The sequence below is a fragment of the Schistocerca gregaria genome, chromosome 2 (assembly GCF_023897955.1).
Source record: "Schistocerca gregaria isolate iqSchGreg1 chromosome 2, iqSchGreg1.2, whole genome shotgun sequence".
NCBI lineage: Eukaryota > Metazoa > Arthropoda > Insecta > Orthoptera > Acrididae > Schistocerca > Schistocerca gregaria.
This window is the reverse complement of record NC_064921.1, coordinates 374,548,812-374,565,228: the sequence shown is the minus strand read 5'-3', so window position 1 is coordinate 374,565,228 and position 16,417 is coordinate 374,548,812. Positions and strand designations below refer to the sequence as shown.

Here is a 16,417-nt window from a genome sequence, read left to right as displayed (position 1 = left end):
GCTATGTGGAGTAGGGGTATTGCCCTTCATCAAAGCCCATACTTTTATGTTCCATTCATTCACTGTAGTGCATTCCATAGATTCAGCCATGAAGAAGAATATTTCTTACATTTGGAAAGAACATAGGTGAACGTTAAGAGAAGGTAACAGCTATGAAAAATTACTTCTGCTGGCTCTTTTAACTGTCAATAAACTGCTATTTGCAAAGAGCCAGTGGTAATTCTTCCCATTAATATAACTTTCTTTTGAATTCGTTTTCAAGTTACCAGCCCTTTGTACTCCACTCTTTCATAAGTAGCCTTCTCTTCCTATTTCGTATAAAATTGAGCTTTTACACTAATATCATCATATGTTTTTAAGATATCTACCTATCTTTTTTGAGTAGTTAATTAATTCCAATACTACAATTATTTTCTTTTAGTGCATTCTTTTACATGTTAGTATAACACTACACTAAGGTGACTGCCATGTTGTGGAGCATGCCCTGCAACAGGATATTGTGTGTCTCCAGTAAATACCCTCTGACTATGCCCATTCATCATATCTGATAATGTGGTGGTAGGCATGCTGATGTAAAAGGCTAAACAGTGTTTACGTAACAGCTGGTGTATGACGTGTCATTTCACAAGTTGCCATCCCTTTGATACTATATGATTTGGCAGTTACAGCACTGGCATAGATGGTAGGTAGGAAGGTGCATAGGGCAAGTCTTGCAGTGGGGATGGACACAGGGGTAGGAGCCATAGGGTAGGGAGGTGGGTGTAGAAGGAACATAGAGTCTGACAAGAATATTATGGAGGCTGGGAAGGCAATGAAAAGCTATTCTAGGTGTGGTGGGCAAAATCATAGACAGAATGGATCTCGTTTCAGGGTACAATTTTAGGAAGTCATGGCCTTGTCGAAGTAACTGATTAATACATTCCAGACCAGGATAACATTTAGTGACCAATGGTGTGCTACAAAGTTGTTTTTTTGTGGGGATCATCAGCACCAACATTGGATGTGACGGTCTGGGAAATCTGCTTTTGAACTAGGCTGGTGGAGTAAATACGTCCAGTGAAGGCTGAGGTGAGAATGGTAGTGCACTGCTGTAAAGAGTCTGCATTTGAACAAATACTTTTGCCTCAGATGCCAGGGCTGCATGGGAGGGAACATTTGACATGGAAAGGATGGCAACTGTCAAAATGTAAATACTGTTGTTTGATTTGAGGGTTTAATATGGTCAGAAGTGTGCAGGCCGACTTCGGCAAGTATGAGACCAACATCAAGGGAAGTGGCATGGGATTCAGAATAGGATGAATCTTATCCTCCCTCACATTATCAATTGATTTTCACTCTTCCAAATAATAGACTCGTTTCATAAGCTTTGAGAGGAGTAAGATTTACAAATAAACTTTTTTACTTATCTTTTTTCTTGGAGTTGGTTCCAGTTTGTCACATCTAGGCGTTGATTCTTGAGGCCGAAATTTTTTTTTACTTTGTGGGTTCCAAATTATATGATAACTATTAAGTAAGTCTTCTGTGTAATTTCTGTTTTTGTACTTTTTTTATTCTACCACATTTTTGTATGTCACACTGTCTTTACAATTTCCACTTCTATAAAACCAAAAATTACATTGTCATTGCCAAACATAAAAACACGTCCAATTTCATCAGAGGCATACCCAATACTACCTCATTCTGTGGTACAAACAATATTCCAAAGCGTTTACAAAAAAAAAAGAGTTTACAAACTTTCTTGATGAAAGAAGAATCTTCACCAAGTTACATCATTATTCTGTAAATGAGTCCAGAATTTAATTTACTAAATATCATCAGATTGTGCAATTAATAATAGTAATTTTAAGCATGGCAAATATTTTGTTTACCGAACAAAAAGAGTTTACAAACTTTTTTGATGAAAGAAGAATCTTCACCAAGTTACATCATTATTCTGTAAATGAGTCCAGAAATTAATTTACTAAATATCATCAGATTGTGCAATTAATAATAGTAATTTTAAGTATGCCAAATATTTTGTAATTTCAGATATTTCTAAAAGAAAAGTAATTTTAACTGTACATACAGAGTTAATACATGTTGATTGTAATAAAGTAATAAAATAATTTCGTTTTATACATTTTATCCTGAAATATAATACAGTGTATACAAAATCATATGGAATTCTTTTAGTTACACACATGAGATAATATTAACCTGTTTAAAAAGTAGAAAGTCTTTTTGGTATCGATAACTTTTGTTGTGTGGACCATGTAAAATTTAACTAGGAGAAGGTATTCAGAGATTATAGGAATTTTAAGAGGTCAGCTTCACCGTGAGTCCATGTGGCAAAGATGTCATCAATGTATCTAAACCAAACCAGGGGTTGAAGACTTTTCGATCCCTGGAAAGCTCCCTCCAAGTGACTGACGGAAAGGTTGGCATAGGAAGAAGCCACCCTGGTTGCCATGGCCGTACCCCTGATCTGTTTGTATGTCTGCCCCTCAAAGGTGGAGCATGCTCGTTATAAGCTAATTAATGACATTTAAAACCAGGTAGCCCTCACTATAACACAGGTTTATGAAATAACCTTATTAGATACATACAATATCATTTTGTCACAACTTTGGGAAAAAAGAGCTCTCTCATTTCCATTTACACTAAGTGTGTACAGCTGAACTGTTCCAGTGCCCATCACTGCCTATTCTGTTCCACTTAATTTTTCTCTTAGTGTTCATGTTGTAAAGCACCTACTTGATTTTCCATAGTCTCCAGTGCCTTCTTGGTAGCTTGTGTGTTTGTTGTCTTGAGGATGAAAATCTTAACTCAGGACTCCATGGTGTTTGCTCAAGGAAATGTACACAACACAACGCTTTAGGTTGCACTTTTTCACATGATGTATTATCCTCAAAGTTATGTTACTTAAATTTTGACCAGTTTTCCTTTTTTGTGACATTATTAGTGCTTGCTGCTAGGTTGACCCTCATAGATAACTAAAAGTCAAGTGGCAGAATTACTGCAAAGTTATGAAAGCACACATTAATGAAGCACAGTCCAGAATTCAGTGGTAATCCTGAAAAGTCACTAAACCAACTAATCAAGTGTGGCACAAAACATTATTCATATATAAACAAAAAACAAGTTCACATTCTTTACTGTCTTGTAGTAATCTTTGAGGATAAAGTAAACTACAATAACTCACTTAATTCACTCATTAATTAAAGTCATGACATTCAAAACTAGCTTTTTCACATGGCAACAGTAGCTCAGACCTTCTACCAACCACAATACAGTTCAGTCAAAATATCCATTAATTTGAGTTAGAGAAATCACTTGGAAGTTTTTAAACATTAATATTGCTGCTTTTTGCAAGTGCAGGTACACTATGTGATAAAAAGTACATGGACAGCCCCAGAAACGTATGTTTTTCATATTAGGTGCATTGTGCTGTCACCTACTGCCAGGTACTCCATATCAGCAAATTCAGTAGCCATTAGACATCATGAGAGAGCAGAATGGGGTGATCTGCAGAACTCATGGACTTCGAACATGGTCAGGTGATTAGGTGTCACTTGTGTCATAAGTCTGTATGTGAGATTTCCACACTCCTAAACATCCCTAGGTCCACTGTTTCCAATGTGATAGTGAAGTGGAAATGTGAAGGGACACATACAGCAAAAAAGCATACAGGCTGATCTCGTTCGTTGACTGAGAGAGACCGCCTACCATTGAAGAGGGTCATAATATGTAATAGGCAGACTTGTGTCCAGACCATCACATAGGAATTCCAAACTGCATCAGGATCTACTGCAAGTGCTATGACAGTTAGGTGGGAGGTGAGGAAACTTGGGTTTCATCGTTGAGCAGATGTTCATGCACCACACATCGGGCCAGTAAATGCCAAACAATGCCTCATTTGGTGCAAGGAGCATAAACATTGGACTTTTGAACAGTGGAAAAATGTTGTGTGGAGTGACGAATCATGGTACACAATGTGGCAATCTGATGGCAGGGTGTGGGTATGGCGAATGCCCAGAGAACATCATCTGCCAGCTTGTGTAGTGCCAACAGTAAAATTTGGATGCGGTGGTATTATTGTGTGGTCATGTTTTTCATGGAGGGGGCTTGCATCCCTTGTTGGTTTGTGTGGCAGTGTCACAGTACAGGCCTACCTTGATGTATTAAGCACCTTCTTGCTTACCACTGTTGAAGAGCAATTTGGGGATGGCGATTGCACCTTTCAACCCAATCGAGCACCTGTTTATAATGCACAGCCTTTGGCGGAGTAGTTACATGACAATAACATCCCTGTAATAGAGTGGCCTGCACAGACTCCTGACCTGAACCCTACAGAACACCTTTGGGATGTTTTGGAACACCGACTTCGTGCCAAGCCTCACCGACCAGCATCGATACCTCTCCTCATTGCAGCACTCTGTGGAGAATGGGCTCCCATTCCCCAAGAAACCTTCTAGCACCTGCAAGAGAGAAAGCTGTCATCAAGGCTAAGGATGGGTCAACACCATATTGAATTCCAGCATTACCGATGGAGGGTGCCATGATCTCGTATGTCATTTTCAGCCAGGTGTCCAAATACTTTGGATCACATAGTTTATACATATTTCTGTGAACAAACTGCACATATCTATAAAGTGAACAAATATTGGGAGCATATATGTTACATGCTTGTTAGCTCAACCAGGACTGGGGCAGAGAGACTGACTTTGAGTGACATCCAACTACTCACATCAAAAAAAGTTTTGCATCACCCTGGTTCCCAGAACTCCTGAAGATAGACATTCACTGTGGATATTGTGTCACAGACACAGTCCCTTTGACTGTTCAGAGATGTCACTAAACCAGTCCAAAGACGTAAACAACCGCACATAAGCAGCACCTATGAGATATAGGGGTCCAACAACCGATTGGTTCCAGTTAATCCAACAGGAAAGAGGTACACAGCTCTTGTCTGTAGTTCAACCATGCCTAGATGATCAATACCGCAGTTGGATCGCATCCGCATCTTTACTTTGTGCCATTAAGGGCACTAAAGAAGGGAAGTGTCCAGATGTCTGGGAGTGAACCAAAGTGATGTTGTTCGGACATGGAGGAGATACAGAGAGACAGGAACTGTTAATGACCTGCCTCACTGAGGCCACCCAAGGGCTAGTAATGGTGGATGACAGCTACCTACAGATGATGGCACTGACAAACCCTGACAGCAATGCCACTGTGTTGAATAATACTTTTTATCCAGCCATAGGACATCGTGTTATGCCTCAAATTGTGTGCAAAAGGCTGCATGATGCACATTTTCTCTTTCGACATCCATGGTGAGGTTTGTCTTTGCAACCATGACACCATGCATTGCGGTACAGATGGGCGCACCACGTTGTCTTCACCGATGAGTGTCACATATGCCTTCAACCAGACAATTGTTGGACACGTGTTTGGAGGCAACCCGGTCATGCTGAACGCCTTAAACACACTGTCCAGTGAGTGCAGCAAGGTGGAGGTTCCTTGATGTTTTGGGGTGGCATTATGTGGGGCCTACATATGCCACTGGTGGTCATGGAACGCGCTATAATGGCTCATGGAACGCGCTATAATGGCTGCACGATACGTGAATGCCATACTCCAACTGATAGTGTGACTATACCGGTGACACATTGGCGAAGAATTCGTCTTCATTGTACATATTTTGAGAATGACTTCCTTCAGGATAATGACATTGCTCCACTAGAGTGGACATGAACCCCATTGAACATGCCTGGGATAGATTGAAAAAGCCTGTTAATGGATGACGTGACCCACCAACCACTCTGAGGGATCTGCACCGAATCATCGTTGAGGAGTGGGACAATCTGGACCAACAGTGCCGTGATGGACTTGTGGATAGTATGCCATGATGAATATACGCATGCATCAATCCAAGAGGACGTGCTACTGGGTCTTAGGGGTACCGGTGTGTACAGTAATCTGGACCAACACCTCTGATGGTCTTGCTGTATGGGGGTACAACATGCAATGTGTGGTTTTCATGAGCAATAAAAAGGGTGGAAATGATGTTTATGTTGATCTCTATTCCAGTTCTCTGTACAGGTTTCGGAACTCTTGGAACTAAGATGATGTAAAACTTTTTTTAATGTGTGTATTTAGTAATTAACATATGAACAAATTGTTTTGGAAATTATACGATCACTAAAAATGGCTAGGTATAATTTTGCTAATTAGGGTGGATTGTAAGTATTACAAAACTGTGGTAACCTAAGAATTAGAAAAGCTTATGGAATCACTTTACATATTCACAGTGGGAGTGACTTACTTATAAGTACAGGCTTAATACTGGAAATTATTTTATGTAAATGTAAATTATTCAGTCTTAATTTGGAGCTTAATTAATTAGTGAGGTTGCCATCTGATTCAGAAAAAAAATAATAATAAAGCGGCAAAAGTACAGGGTCTATGTCCAGAATCTAACAAGTTCAAAGGCAAAGTCAGCAATAGAAAATAGGACAGTACGGAATATTCAATATTAATTATGTTGAAAGATAATTAGTTTCATGAAAAAAAAATGTTACGGTAAAGTTAGGGTCCCTGTCTTTATAATGAATGGTTTTGTTACTTGTACAAACATACATTAGCTCGCTTGGTGTTGGTGAAGTCATATGATAGTATGGAATTCAACTAAAAATAGTTTTTTGATTAATATGCTTTAAGTGAAAACTAATTAATATGTTGGACTCAGTTCAATGAAAGTAAATTACCAAGTAATACATGTAAGTGGAGGAAAGTCTAATTAAAGTTTTCAAGTATTTAGGAACATGTCACATATATACGAGACATATTAGGAAGAAAAATTATTAATCATCAAGGATGGAGTAGTTCCAACCTGCTATGTCACAGTGCAACACAGTCAACAAATATTTTACCTGTATAATGGGCACTTCTGCATTACTTGCCACGCCATTTGAAACATGTATTTTTTTAAAAAATAACAATAGATATTTTGTTTGTGCAATACTGGACATACATTCAAACATCACTTCATTTTGCCTATTTAACAATCTTTTAGCTGCACACATAACTAAATTCAAAATGCTCTTCATGAAATTATATGCAATCTGCTGTGATACACTCTCAGCACTGGATCCCACCTCTTGAAACAGTACTACCAAAAGAATTGGGGCAAGCAGTAAATCATACCAGAATGGGTAACCTGATGGCTACTAACCTCATATGTTTCACCTTCCCCATTCCATTGCATATAAATTTCCACCATGACCAGTGTATTTTGTTTGTGTGGGGAACTGGTGCCTGCGACTTGCAAGAGTTTGTGGTTTTATGTAGTATAACTGACAGAAGCACACTGCTTTTTATCAGTTTATTTAATTCAACACCCATTAACAAAATGTTGACCTTTTATTTATCAGAAACATGTTATCAAAGGAAATTTCTTATTTTCAGTTAAAGGATGAGGTAGTAAAAAGGAGAATTTTACTGGCTGAAATTGTTGCAACAACACAGGATTCCATTCTTGCAGCAGAGCAAGAATGCCTTAATAGAGCAATTGTAGAGAAAGAAGCAAGGTGAGAATTCCTTTAATTGCAGGAATAATTGTCATTCTATTGTTTGACACTTTTAAGTAAATTATAAAATGTCTACAAAAATAAAAAAATGAATCTTGCCAAAGAGAAACTTACCATGATCAGGTGCTGAAAAAAGGAAGCACCCCAAAACCTTATAGACAAAGTTTTAATTTCATATCTTTGGGTTTTCACACAAGAAAGTGCAACAGATGTTTTCTATATGACAATGAAATTAATCAATTTTTGACAATACAATGTAATTGGATAGATAAATTTACTCACCAAGCAATGACAGGGGAACGCACACACACAAAAAGGTTTAACTTATGTAAGCTTTTGAAGCCAGTGGCTCCTATTTTCAGCAGAAGAGTTGAAGGGTACAGAGGAGGGGTGAAGGAAAAGGACTGGAGAGGCTTAGCAAAAGGGGTCAGCCTAAACGGTATCCATGTATAACACACAAAATATCGAATTTCCTTCTCATCCTGTCTGGCAAGTCTCCCCTGACCTGGGGTTCCAAACTGTACCCCTTTAACTAAACCTCTCTAGTCCTTTTCCTTTACTGCTCTTCCCTCCCGTCAACTCTTATGCCGAAAGAAAGAGCCACTGTCTCTGAAAGCTTGCATAAGTTAAACCTTTTTGGGTGTGTGTATTCTGTTGCTGCATCTTGGTAAGTAGGGCTTTTTTAACAAATGTTTTCTGTTATACATATTCTGTTACTTAATTTCTGCACTCATTTCCAGTGTATATGCAGAATGTCAATGTTTACCATGTTCATTACGCTTTTCGCTACAATCTGTGTTTAATGACTTTTATGTTATCTCCTTCCTTTAATATTTTTTATGTATTTATAGAATATTTCCACCTGAAACATATTTGTCAATTTTTTAAAATCATGTTCAGTTTTTCATTTGTCTTTCTATCGCTTAAACTGTTTAGTATTGGTGGCTAGGCAGAATGTTTAGTACTGCTGACAGACACGCAATGCATTTACTCCTTAATGGTTTTTGTTATTGTAAAAATCGTTTTCTGCTGACTTGTATATACAATCACAATACAAAACACAAAAATAATTTTCATGTAGATTTTACCTCCTTGTGTAGGGTTTGGAGTGAATTTATGAACTATGGTACAAAGGTATTCAGCGAGCTTACATCTAACATGTTGTTGTTGTTGTTGTTGTTGTTGTTGTTGTTGCTGTGGTCTCCAGTCTGAAGATGGGTTTGATGCAGCTCCCCATGCTACTCAATCCTGTGCGAGCAGCTTCATCTCCGAATAACTACTGTAACTTACATCGTTCTGAATCTGCTTACTATATTCATCTCTTGGTCTACTCTACAAGTTTTACTGTCCCACACTTCCCTCCATCACTAAATTGGTGATACCTTGATGTCTCAAAATGTGTCCTATCAACCAATCCCTTTTTCTAGTCAGATTGTGCCACAAATTTCTTTTCTCTCCATTTCCATTCAGTAACCACTAATTAGCTACATGATCTACCTATCTAATCTTCAGCATTCTTCTGTAGAACCACATTTCAAAAATTTCTATTCTCTTCATTTTCATTCAGTAACCACTAATTAGCTACATGATCTACCTATCTAATCTTCAGCATTCTCCTGTAGAACCACATTTGAAAAATTTATATTCTTTTCTTGTTTATCATCCTTGTTTCACTTCCATACAAATACTTGCAGAAAAGACTTCCTAACACTTAAATCTATATCTGATGTTTCTATTCTTCAGAAACGTTTTTCTACTCATTTTCAGTCAACATTTTAAATCCTCTCTTACTTCATCCATCATAACAAATTTTGCTGCCCATATAACAAAAAGCATGTGCTACTTTCCCTCAACATCATATGATTTCTTTCAACCACTTTTCATTATCCTTGTTTTGCTTTTTGTTGATGTTCATCTTATACTCTCCTTTCAAGACACTGTCCATTCTGTTCAATTGCTCTTCCAAGTGCTATGCTGTCTCTGACATAATTATAATGTCATCAGCAAACTGCAAAGTTTTTATTTCTTCTACCTAAACTTTATTTCCCACTCCAAATTTTTCTATGGTTTCCTTTACTGCTTGCTCAAGGTACAGAATGAATAAATTCTGGAATGAGCTACAACCCTTTCTCACTCTCTTTGTAACTATTTGTTCCCTTTCATGCCACTCAAGTTGTATTACTGCTGTATGGTTTATTTGCAAGTTGTAAATAGCCTTTCACTCCCTGAATTTTACCCTTGCTACCCTCAGAATTTCTAAGAGATTATTCCAGTCAACACTGTCAAAAGCTTTCTCTAAGTCTGCAAATGCTATAAATGTAGGTTTGCCTTTCCCTGACCTGTCTTCCAAGATACATCATAAGGTCAGTATTGCCTCACATGTTCCCACATTTCTCCAGAATCCAAACTGATCTTCCCTGAGGTCAGCTTCACCAGTATTTCCATTCTGCTGTAAAGAACTTACACCCATGACTTATTAAACCAATAGTTCAGTAATATTCACACCTGTCAGTTCTAGCTTTCTTTGAAATTGTAATTATTACAGTCTTCTTGAAGTCTGAGGGTATTTTGCTTTCTCATACATCTTACACAACCAGATGGAAGAATTTTGTCATGGTTGGCTGTCCCAAAGCTATCAGTAGTTTTGACAGAAAGTTGTCTGCCCATACCATCATGTTTTGACTTAGGTCTCTCAGTACTCTGTCAAATTATTCTCACACCACCATATCTCCCATCTCATCTTCATCTGCGTCCTCTTCCATTCCTATAATATTGCCTCCAATTTCATCTCCCTTGTATAGACCCTCTATACACTACTTCCACCTTTCAGTTATGCCTTCTTTGCTTGGGACTGGTTTTCCATCTGATCTCTTGAGATTCATACATCTGATTCTCTTTTCTCCAAAGGCCTCTTTAATTTTCCTGTAGGCAGTATCTATCTTCCCCCTGCATCCTTACATTTGTCCTCTAGCCATTCCTGCTTAGACAGTTTGCATTTTCTGTCAGTCTCATTTTTTATACATTTATATTTGCTTTTGCCTGCGTCATTTGCTATATTTTTATATTTTTCCTTTGTTCAGTTAAATTCAATATCTCCTGTGCAATCCATGGGTTTCTACTAGGCTTTGTCTCTTTATGTATTTGATCCTCTGCTGCCTTCACTACTTCTTCTCTCAAAGCTACCCATTCATCTTCTATGGTATGTCTTTCCCCTCTTCTAGCCAATCATTGCCTAATGTTCCCTCTGAAACTCTCAGCAGCCTCTGGTTCTTTCAGTGTATCCAGGTCCCACCTCCTTAATTTCCTACCTTTTTGCAATCTCTTCAGCTTCTGTAGTTTGAATCTATGGTTTGATAAATTGTGATCAGTGTCCACATTTGCCCTTGAAAGTCTCACAGTTTTAAAGTTTGGTGCCAGAATGTCTATCTTACTATTATGTGATCAATTTGAAATATTCCATTGTCTCCAGGTCTCGTCCATCGATACAACCTTCACAATTCTGAAGCCTGGTGTTGGTGATGATTACATTATGCTCCGTCCAACATTCTGTCAGGCAACTTACTCTTTCATTCCTTTCTCTCCAGTACTTAATCACTTACACTCTTGCCTTCTCTTCCTTTTCCTACTATGGAATTCCAGTCCCCCATCACATTTGAATTTTTGTCTCCCGTAATTATCTGAGTAAGTTCTTTTATTTTGTCATACATTTCTTCAATGTCTTCATAATTTGCTGCACTAGATAGCAAAATAACTTTTGCTACATCTATACCTATACTCTGCAAACCACCATGTAGTGCACCACAACTATGGTGAGTGTTGGCTTTGTTCCTGTCTATCTTGGTGATGTCTATGCATTTACTATGTTGTTCATAGTAACTTACCCACATTCCTATTTTCAGATTCATTATTAAACCTACTTCTACATTACCCCTATTTGATTTTGTATTTATAACCCTGTATTCAGCGGACCAGAAGCCATGTTCTTCCTGCTGCCAAACTTCACTAATTCCTTCTATATCTAACTTTAACTTATCCATTGCCCATTTTTAAATTTTTTAGCCTACCTGCATGATTAAGGGATCTAACATTCCAAACTCTGATCCATAGAATTCCAGTTTTGTTTCTCTTGAAATTGACATCCTCCTGAATAGTCCCCACCCAGAGATCTGAATGGGGGACTATTTTATCTCCAGAATATTTTGCAGGATTCCATTATCATTTAAACCATAGAGTATAGCTGCATTCTCTCAGAAAAAGTATGGCTGCAGTTTCTCCTTGCTTTCAAATGTTTGCAGTACAAGCAAAGCAAGACCATTTTGGTTGATGGTATAAGTCCCGATCAGTCAATCATCCAGACCATTGCCCCTGCAACTACTGAAAAGTGTGCTGCCCATCTTCAGGAACCAGACATTTGTCTGGCCTGTCAACAGATACCCCTGTTGATACAGCTATCAAGGGATGCAAACAACCCCGCCAACAGCAATGTCTGTGATTTATGGGGAGATGGCGGGGGGGTCATGTCTAATTTAAAGGAAGAAAAGTTCTGTTAGTTATATGGCAAGTAGCAGTGATTGTAGTGAAGCTAAATGATGAGTGATAATCTACTGTAAAAGAAGTCAGTATTTACAGATATATGTAACTATTTTCTTTGAAAAATACCATTGTTGTCAGCTAAAAATTGATCTACCACGAGTAAATAATAGGCAGACAACAAGTAAACTGGAAGAAATTGTAGCTTTTATCAAAGTAACAGCTTTACTTCTATTACAGAACACAATATGTTAATGAATGAATGAGTTAAACAACACAGGAAACAGACATAGAAGTGAACTATATTGAATGATATCTTGTATAGAAGACACTATTCATTTAAACAGATATTGTGCACATCATATGATAAAAGCTATCTATAATATATTAAACAAAATTTATGGTTGCTGATATCGCTGTTTAATAAGCTGCATTTCATTTTTAGAGCAGAAGAAGCTAGAGAGAAAGAAGCTGCATACAGGAGAAGACTTGTTGAGGAAATTAAAGCAGCAAGGAAAGATCTGTTAGATAGAGAACAAGAATTTAAAAGAAAGGCCGAGGAAATTAAAAAATGGAATTTAATACAAAGATACAAACAAGATGAAATGAACAGAATAGCTGAACAAGACGAGAAGAAGAATCACAGGGAAACATGTCAATCAGTCCGACGAAACTATGATGAACAAATGGTAAGTTCCAGAGCATGATTTTGTGTTTTCAGAGAGTCTGCAGAGGCTTATACTGTTGCTATCGTGTCTCCTGTATGAAGAACATGATTGGAATTTCTTTTCATCTTCACCTGATTTTGGTTATTAAGACTTCATTAGTTATTGGAAAAGTGTAACACTTGCCTCTTTGATGCATCAGTTACTCATACAGCCTTTTTTGTTTATTCATCATTCATGAATAAATGTGTGGCTATCCGTATATTATGAAACGTTTCTTATCATTTGTTTCCCAATGTCTTCCTTTGCACCATATTCTTTTACCTGATATGACAAAAAAGTAAAAGTCACAATACCACAAAGTGAAACTGAATAAGTTATTCAAAAAGAAAATTAAATCAGATATTGTAATTTTTGTGTTTCATTAGCTGTATGAATTAGATCGAATTATAATTGGTGTGAGACAGGGGTAGGAATTATATCTCACTTTTCAATATGTGGAGGTGCAAAATTTTGTGGCAACAGTGTAGCTCTCTCTCTGCTGTGCTGTTGACTTTGATTTCTACACAATTAGCACAACAGCTATTTGTATATTTTCTCCACTATTTGAATTTTTAAGTTTAGATTATAAATAGTTCAAGATGTCAATCCAAGGAAAGTGAAATGTGTGTGAAAACAAAAGGAAGAATATTAAGGAAGTAATGTCTCATCATCCTCCTCATAGCAATAATACAGGAAATACTGTTCCAGAACAACAGTTGTTGCTACCAGCAAATAATTAGTCAGTCTTTTAGCCAGTGGTGTAACATACAGAAATTTTATATTTTTCTACCAAGCCGTATTAAATGCATGTGGGAGAATAAATATTCATTGAAACGTATCGTAGTGAAGTATCTCCTGGAGGTGTCCATCTGTTCTTTATGCAAATTCTTCAGTAAAAGTAAATAAAACAGAAAAGTTTAATGTTGCAAAGCAAAACATGCTCTTAGCAGAGCAGCTGGGCACCGTATAGGAACAGCCGATGCTGCAGTATGCTAGCAGAAGAATAGAAGCCTATCTTCACTTGCCACCAAGAAATGTTTAGAGTGTGTGTCTTAGGCCCTAAATGAACATAGTCTGAAGTGTATAAGTACTTAACCATTCATGTACTAAAATATTCTTGTCTCAGTATCACGGTCCAAACCACAAGCCTGTGACACCCAAAGTGACATCCCAGAATGCAGTACAGGATATGTTGTTAGGCCATGTGGCAGGGCAGCTTGCTCTGAGACACAAGGGCAGCTACCACCAGAGCAGAGGGCCTCCTGCTCACTGGAGGGAGGTCTTGTTTGCCTCCACGGTATTATCAGCTGTGGTGCTGTGCTGCCATCATGGTCGCAAGAGACATTGCTTACAATGGCGTTTGAGTGATGCAATTCTCAGCCCCACTCTTTGAACTGTTGCGATGCCAGATGTCTGTTGTTCGCATGAGAGGCAATTGGACACCTCCACCAAGCTGTTCCTCATGTACTATGGCTGAGGACTGGAATAAAGAAGTTAATTAAACAAATCTACTGTTTTCCTGATGTCTCATTTCACTCTCCGTGAGTGACAATCAAAGGGTTATCATCGGTGTAGCCTTCTTAGAGCAATGTCTGAATCTACAGCGTACAGTACTGTCAATAAAAAAAAAATTATTGTATTTTGTCATGGAGAAAATATTTGACGGTCATGCATTTTTTAAAGTAGATTTTATTGCAAGTAGAGAACCAGTGGATTTGTCTAATTTTAGAGGTAATAGAAGTCATGATCGGTTATGCCTGTTAGATGTGCACAGTGTAACCTTGAGGGCTATTCAGAACCATGTATGGAATCAGTTCCGGTAAAATGTTGTACATGTAATCATTGGAAGCATATGGCTAAGTAATGCCAAGAGTTGAGACGGCTTATAATTAGATGTAGGAATTAAATTAATGTATTTTGTTTTCTTGTTTTGTTCACAAAATTAATGTTGTCAAGGATAAAGCTTCAACAGAACCAGAGACGCAGGGTGTGTCAGAGCTGGAAGCAGTATGCATATTGATGGAAAAAGTTTCACAATTAACAGCAAATAATGCAGAACTGCATGGGTTGGTAGAATCGCAGTAGTCACAATGGGGTGTAGATTGTCAGTCACAAGTTTAATTGCTTCTTTTTCTGGTAAGGCAATTGAGTATGTTCAGGTCTTTATGAGGGAGCTTGGAAACCTGGATGAGATGGAAGGTTGATGTGATAAGGAATTATTGGGTATTGCAAAATTGAGACTAATAGGGGAAGCTAAACCTTTATGTAGGGTATGCAGAAGCTCTTAAGGGAGAAATATGGAAAATGCAGAACGATTTGTGGATAGGGTAAGGAAAAGTAATGGATGTACTTATCAGTTAGGACTGGATGCTACAGTCAATGAAATTATTTTGCTCGATGCTTTTTTAAGAGGATTGCATCCAGAAACATCAAGACGTGTATGGACAGAGGGTCTGATGGATTTGCACACAGCAGTGTGGTTAGTTATAAAGTCTGAGGAGATCAATTTATCAACTGGAATTCAGAGTAAACAGACAGTGTTTGCTGCTAGTATAAAATGTTTCAGATGTGGATGAATGGTGCATGTGAGGAGGCAGTGTCGCCACCCTGAGGGTGAAGTGAATAAATAGGAGGAAGTAATAGCCTTGGAAGTAGAGCACCAGGGAAGACTAAAATGTTAAACACCAACAGGAACTCCAGGTCCACCTACAGTCATTCCTAGTAAGACTGAATGCTATGAAATCGTAAGAGGAATTGTAGGAAGAGAGGGTTGCAGGATATTATTAGACACAGAGGTGCAAGTGTTGTCTGCCAGTAGTGATCTGGTGAAATGTAAGCAATGGGACCTACCACAGTGCACATTGTGTGGAATTGTGGGGTGGGGGGGTAAAGATGTCACACTATTAGGATCAGTGGACATAGATGTTTGCCTGGATATGGTTCAATTTAAACAATGTGTAGAGTTTGTGTCACTCATGAGTGAGGGCTACATCATGATTCTGGGATTAGTTTTCTTATATCAGCATTGTGCCATAATCAATCTTCAGAAACACAAGGTGAAACTTGATGCAAAAATGTTTCAATTAGGTGAAGTCATTGCCAGTGTAGTGATGTCACAAGGGGAGTCTTTCGTGAAAGATAAACTGATTAAACTGTGAACGACCACACTTTGACATGATTCGCACAATTGTATACCTAAGGGTCATGGTAATTCATTTTGGGTCAGTGTTGAGTCTAGCTTGCAGGTAGGAATTTTGTTTGTATTGGAAGCATTACAAGAGAATGAAGTATTACGTCAGGTGGGTTGCTTAGTTAAAAGAAGTATTGTGCATGTACAAGAAACAAAGGATGGAAAGAAGGTATTTGTTTTTATAGATAATTTTAGTGCAGAGGACATAGGATTAACAAAGGAGTTATTAATCCCTAATATGGATATCCTGGAGGAATGAAATTGCATTACAAAGAAAAGTGAAGCACCTAGAGGTTGGCAACAGGGAATTAATGGAAAATTTCTTCTGGAATTTAATGATTTATTTTTTCCAAAAAGTCCACTACCAGCTACACACATTACACAACACTGCATACCAATGAGAAATGAATCACTTATCTAGT

The 16,417-nt window shown here is 37.9% G+C and overlaps 1 protein-coding gene across 1 annotated transcript in view; it reads left to right on the top strand.

Annotated features, from left to right (window-relative positions):
- The window catches only part of LOC126320020 (protein CFAP210), a 151,635-nt gene that overhangs the window by 82,752 nt on the left and 52,466 nt on the right, over positions 1-16,417 (top strand). Inside the window, exons 6-7 of the mRNA XM_049993746.1 lie at positions 7,447-7,568; positions 12,544-12,787. Of these exons, the coding sequence (XP_049849703.1) occupies positions 7,447-7,568; positions 12,544-12,787 (366 nt within the window). The remainder of the gene's footprint in view (positions 1-7,446; positions 7,569-12,543; positions 12,788-16,417) is intronic.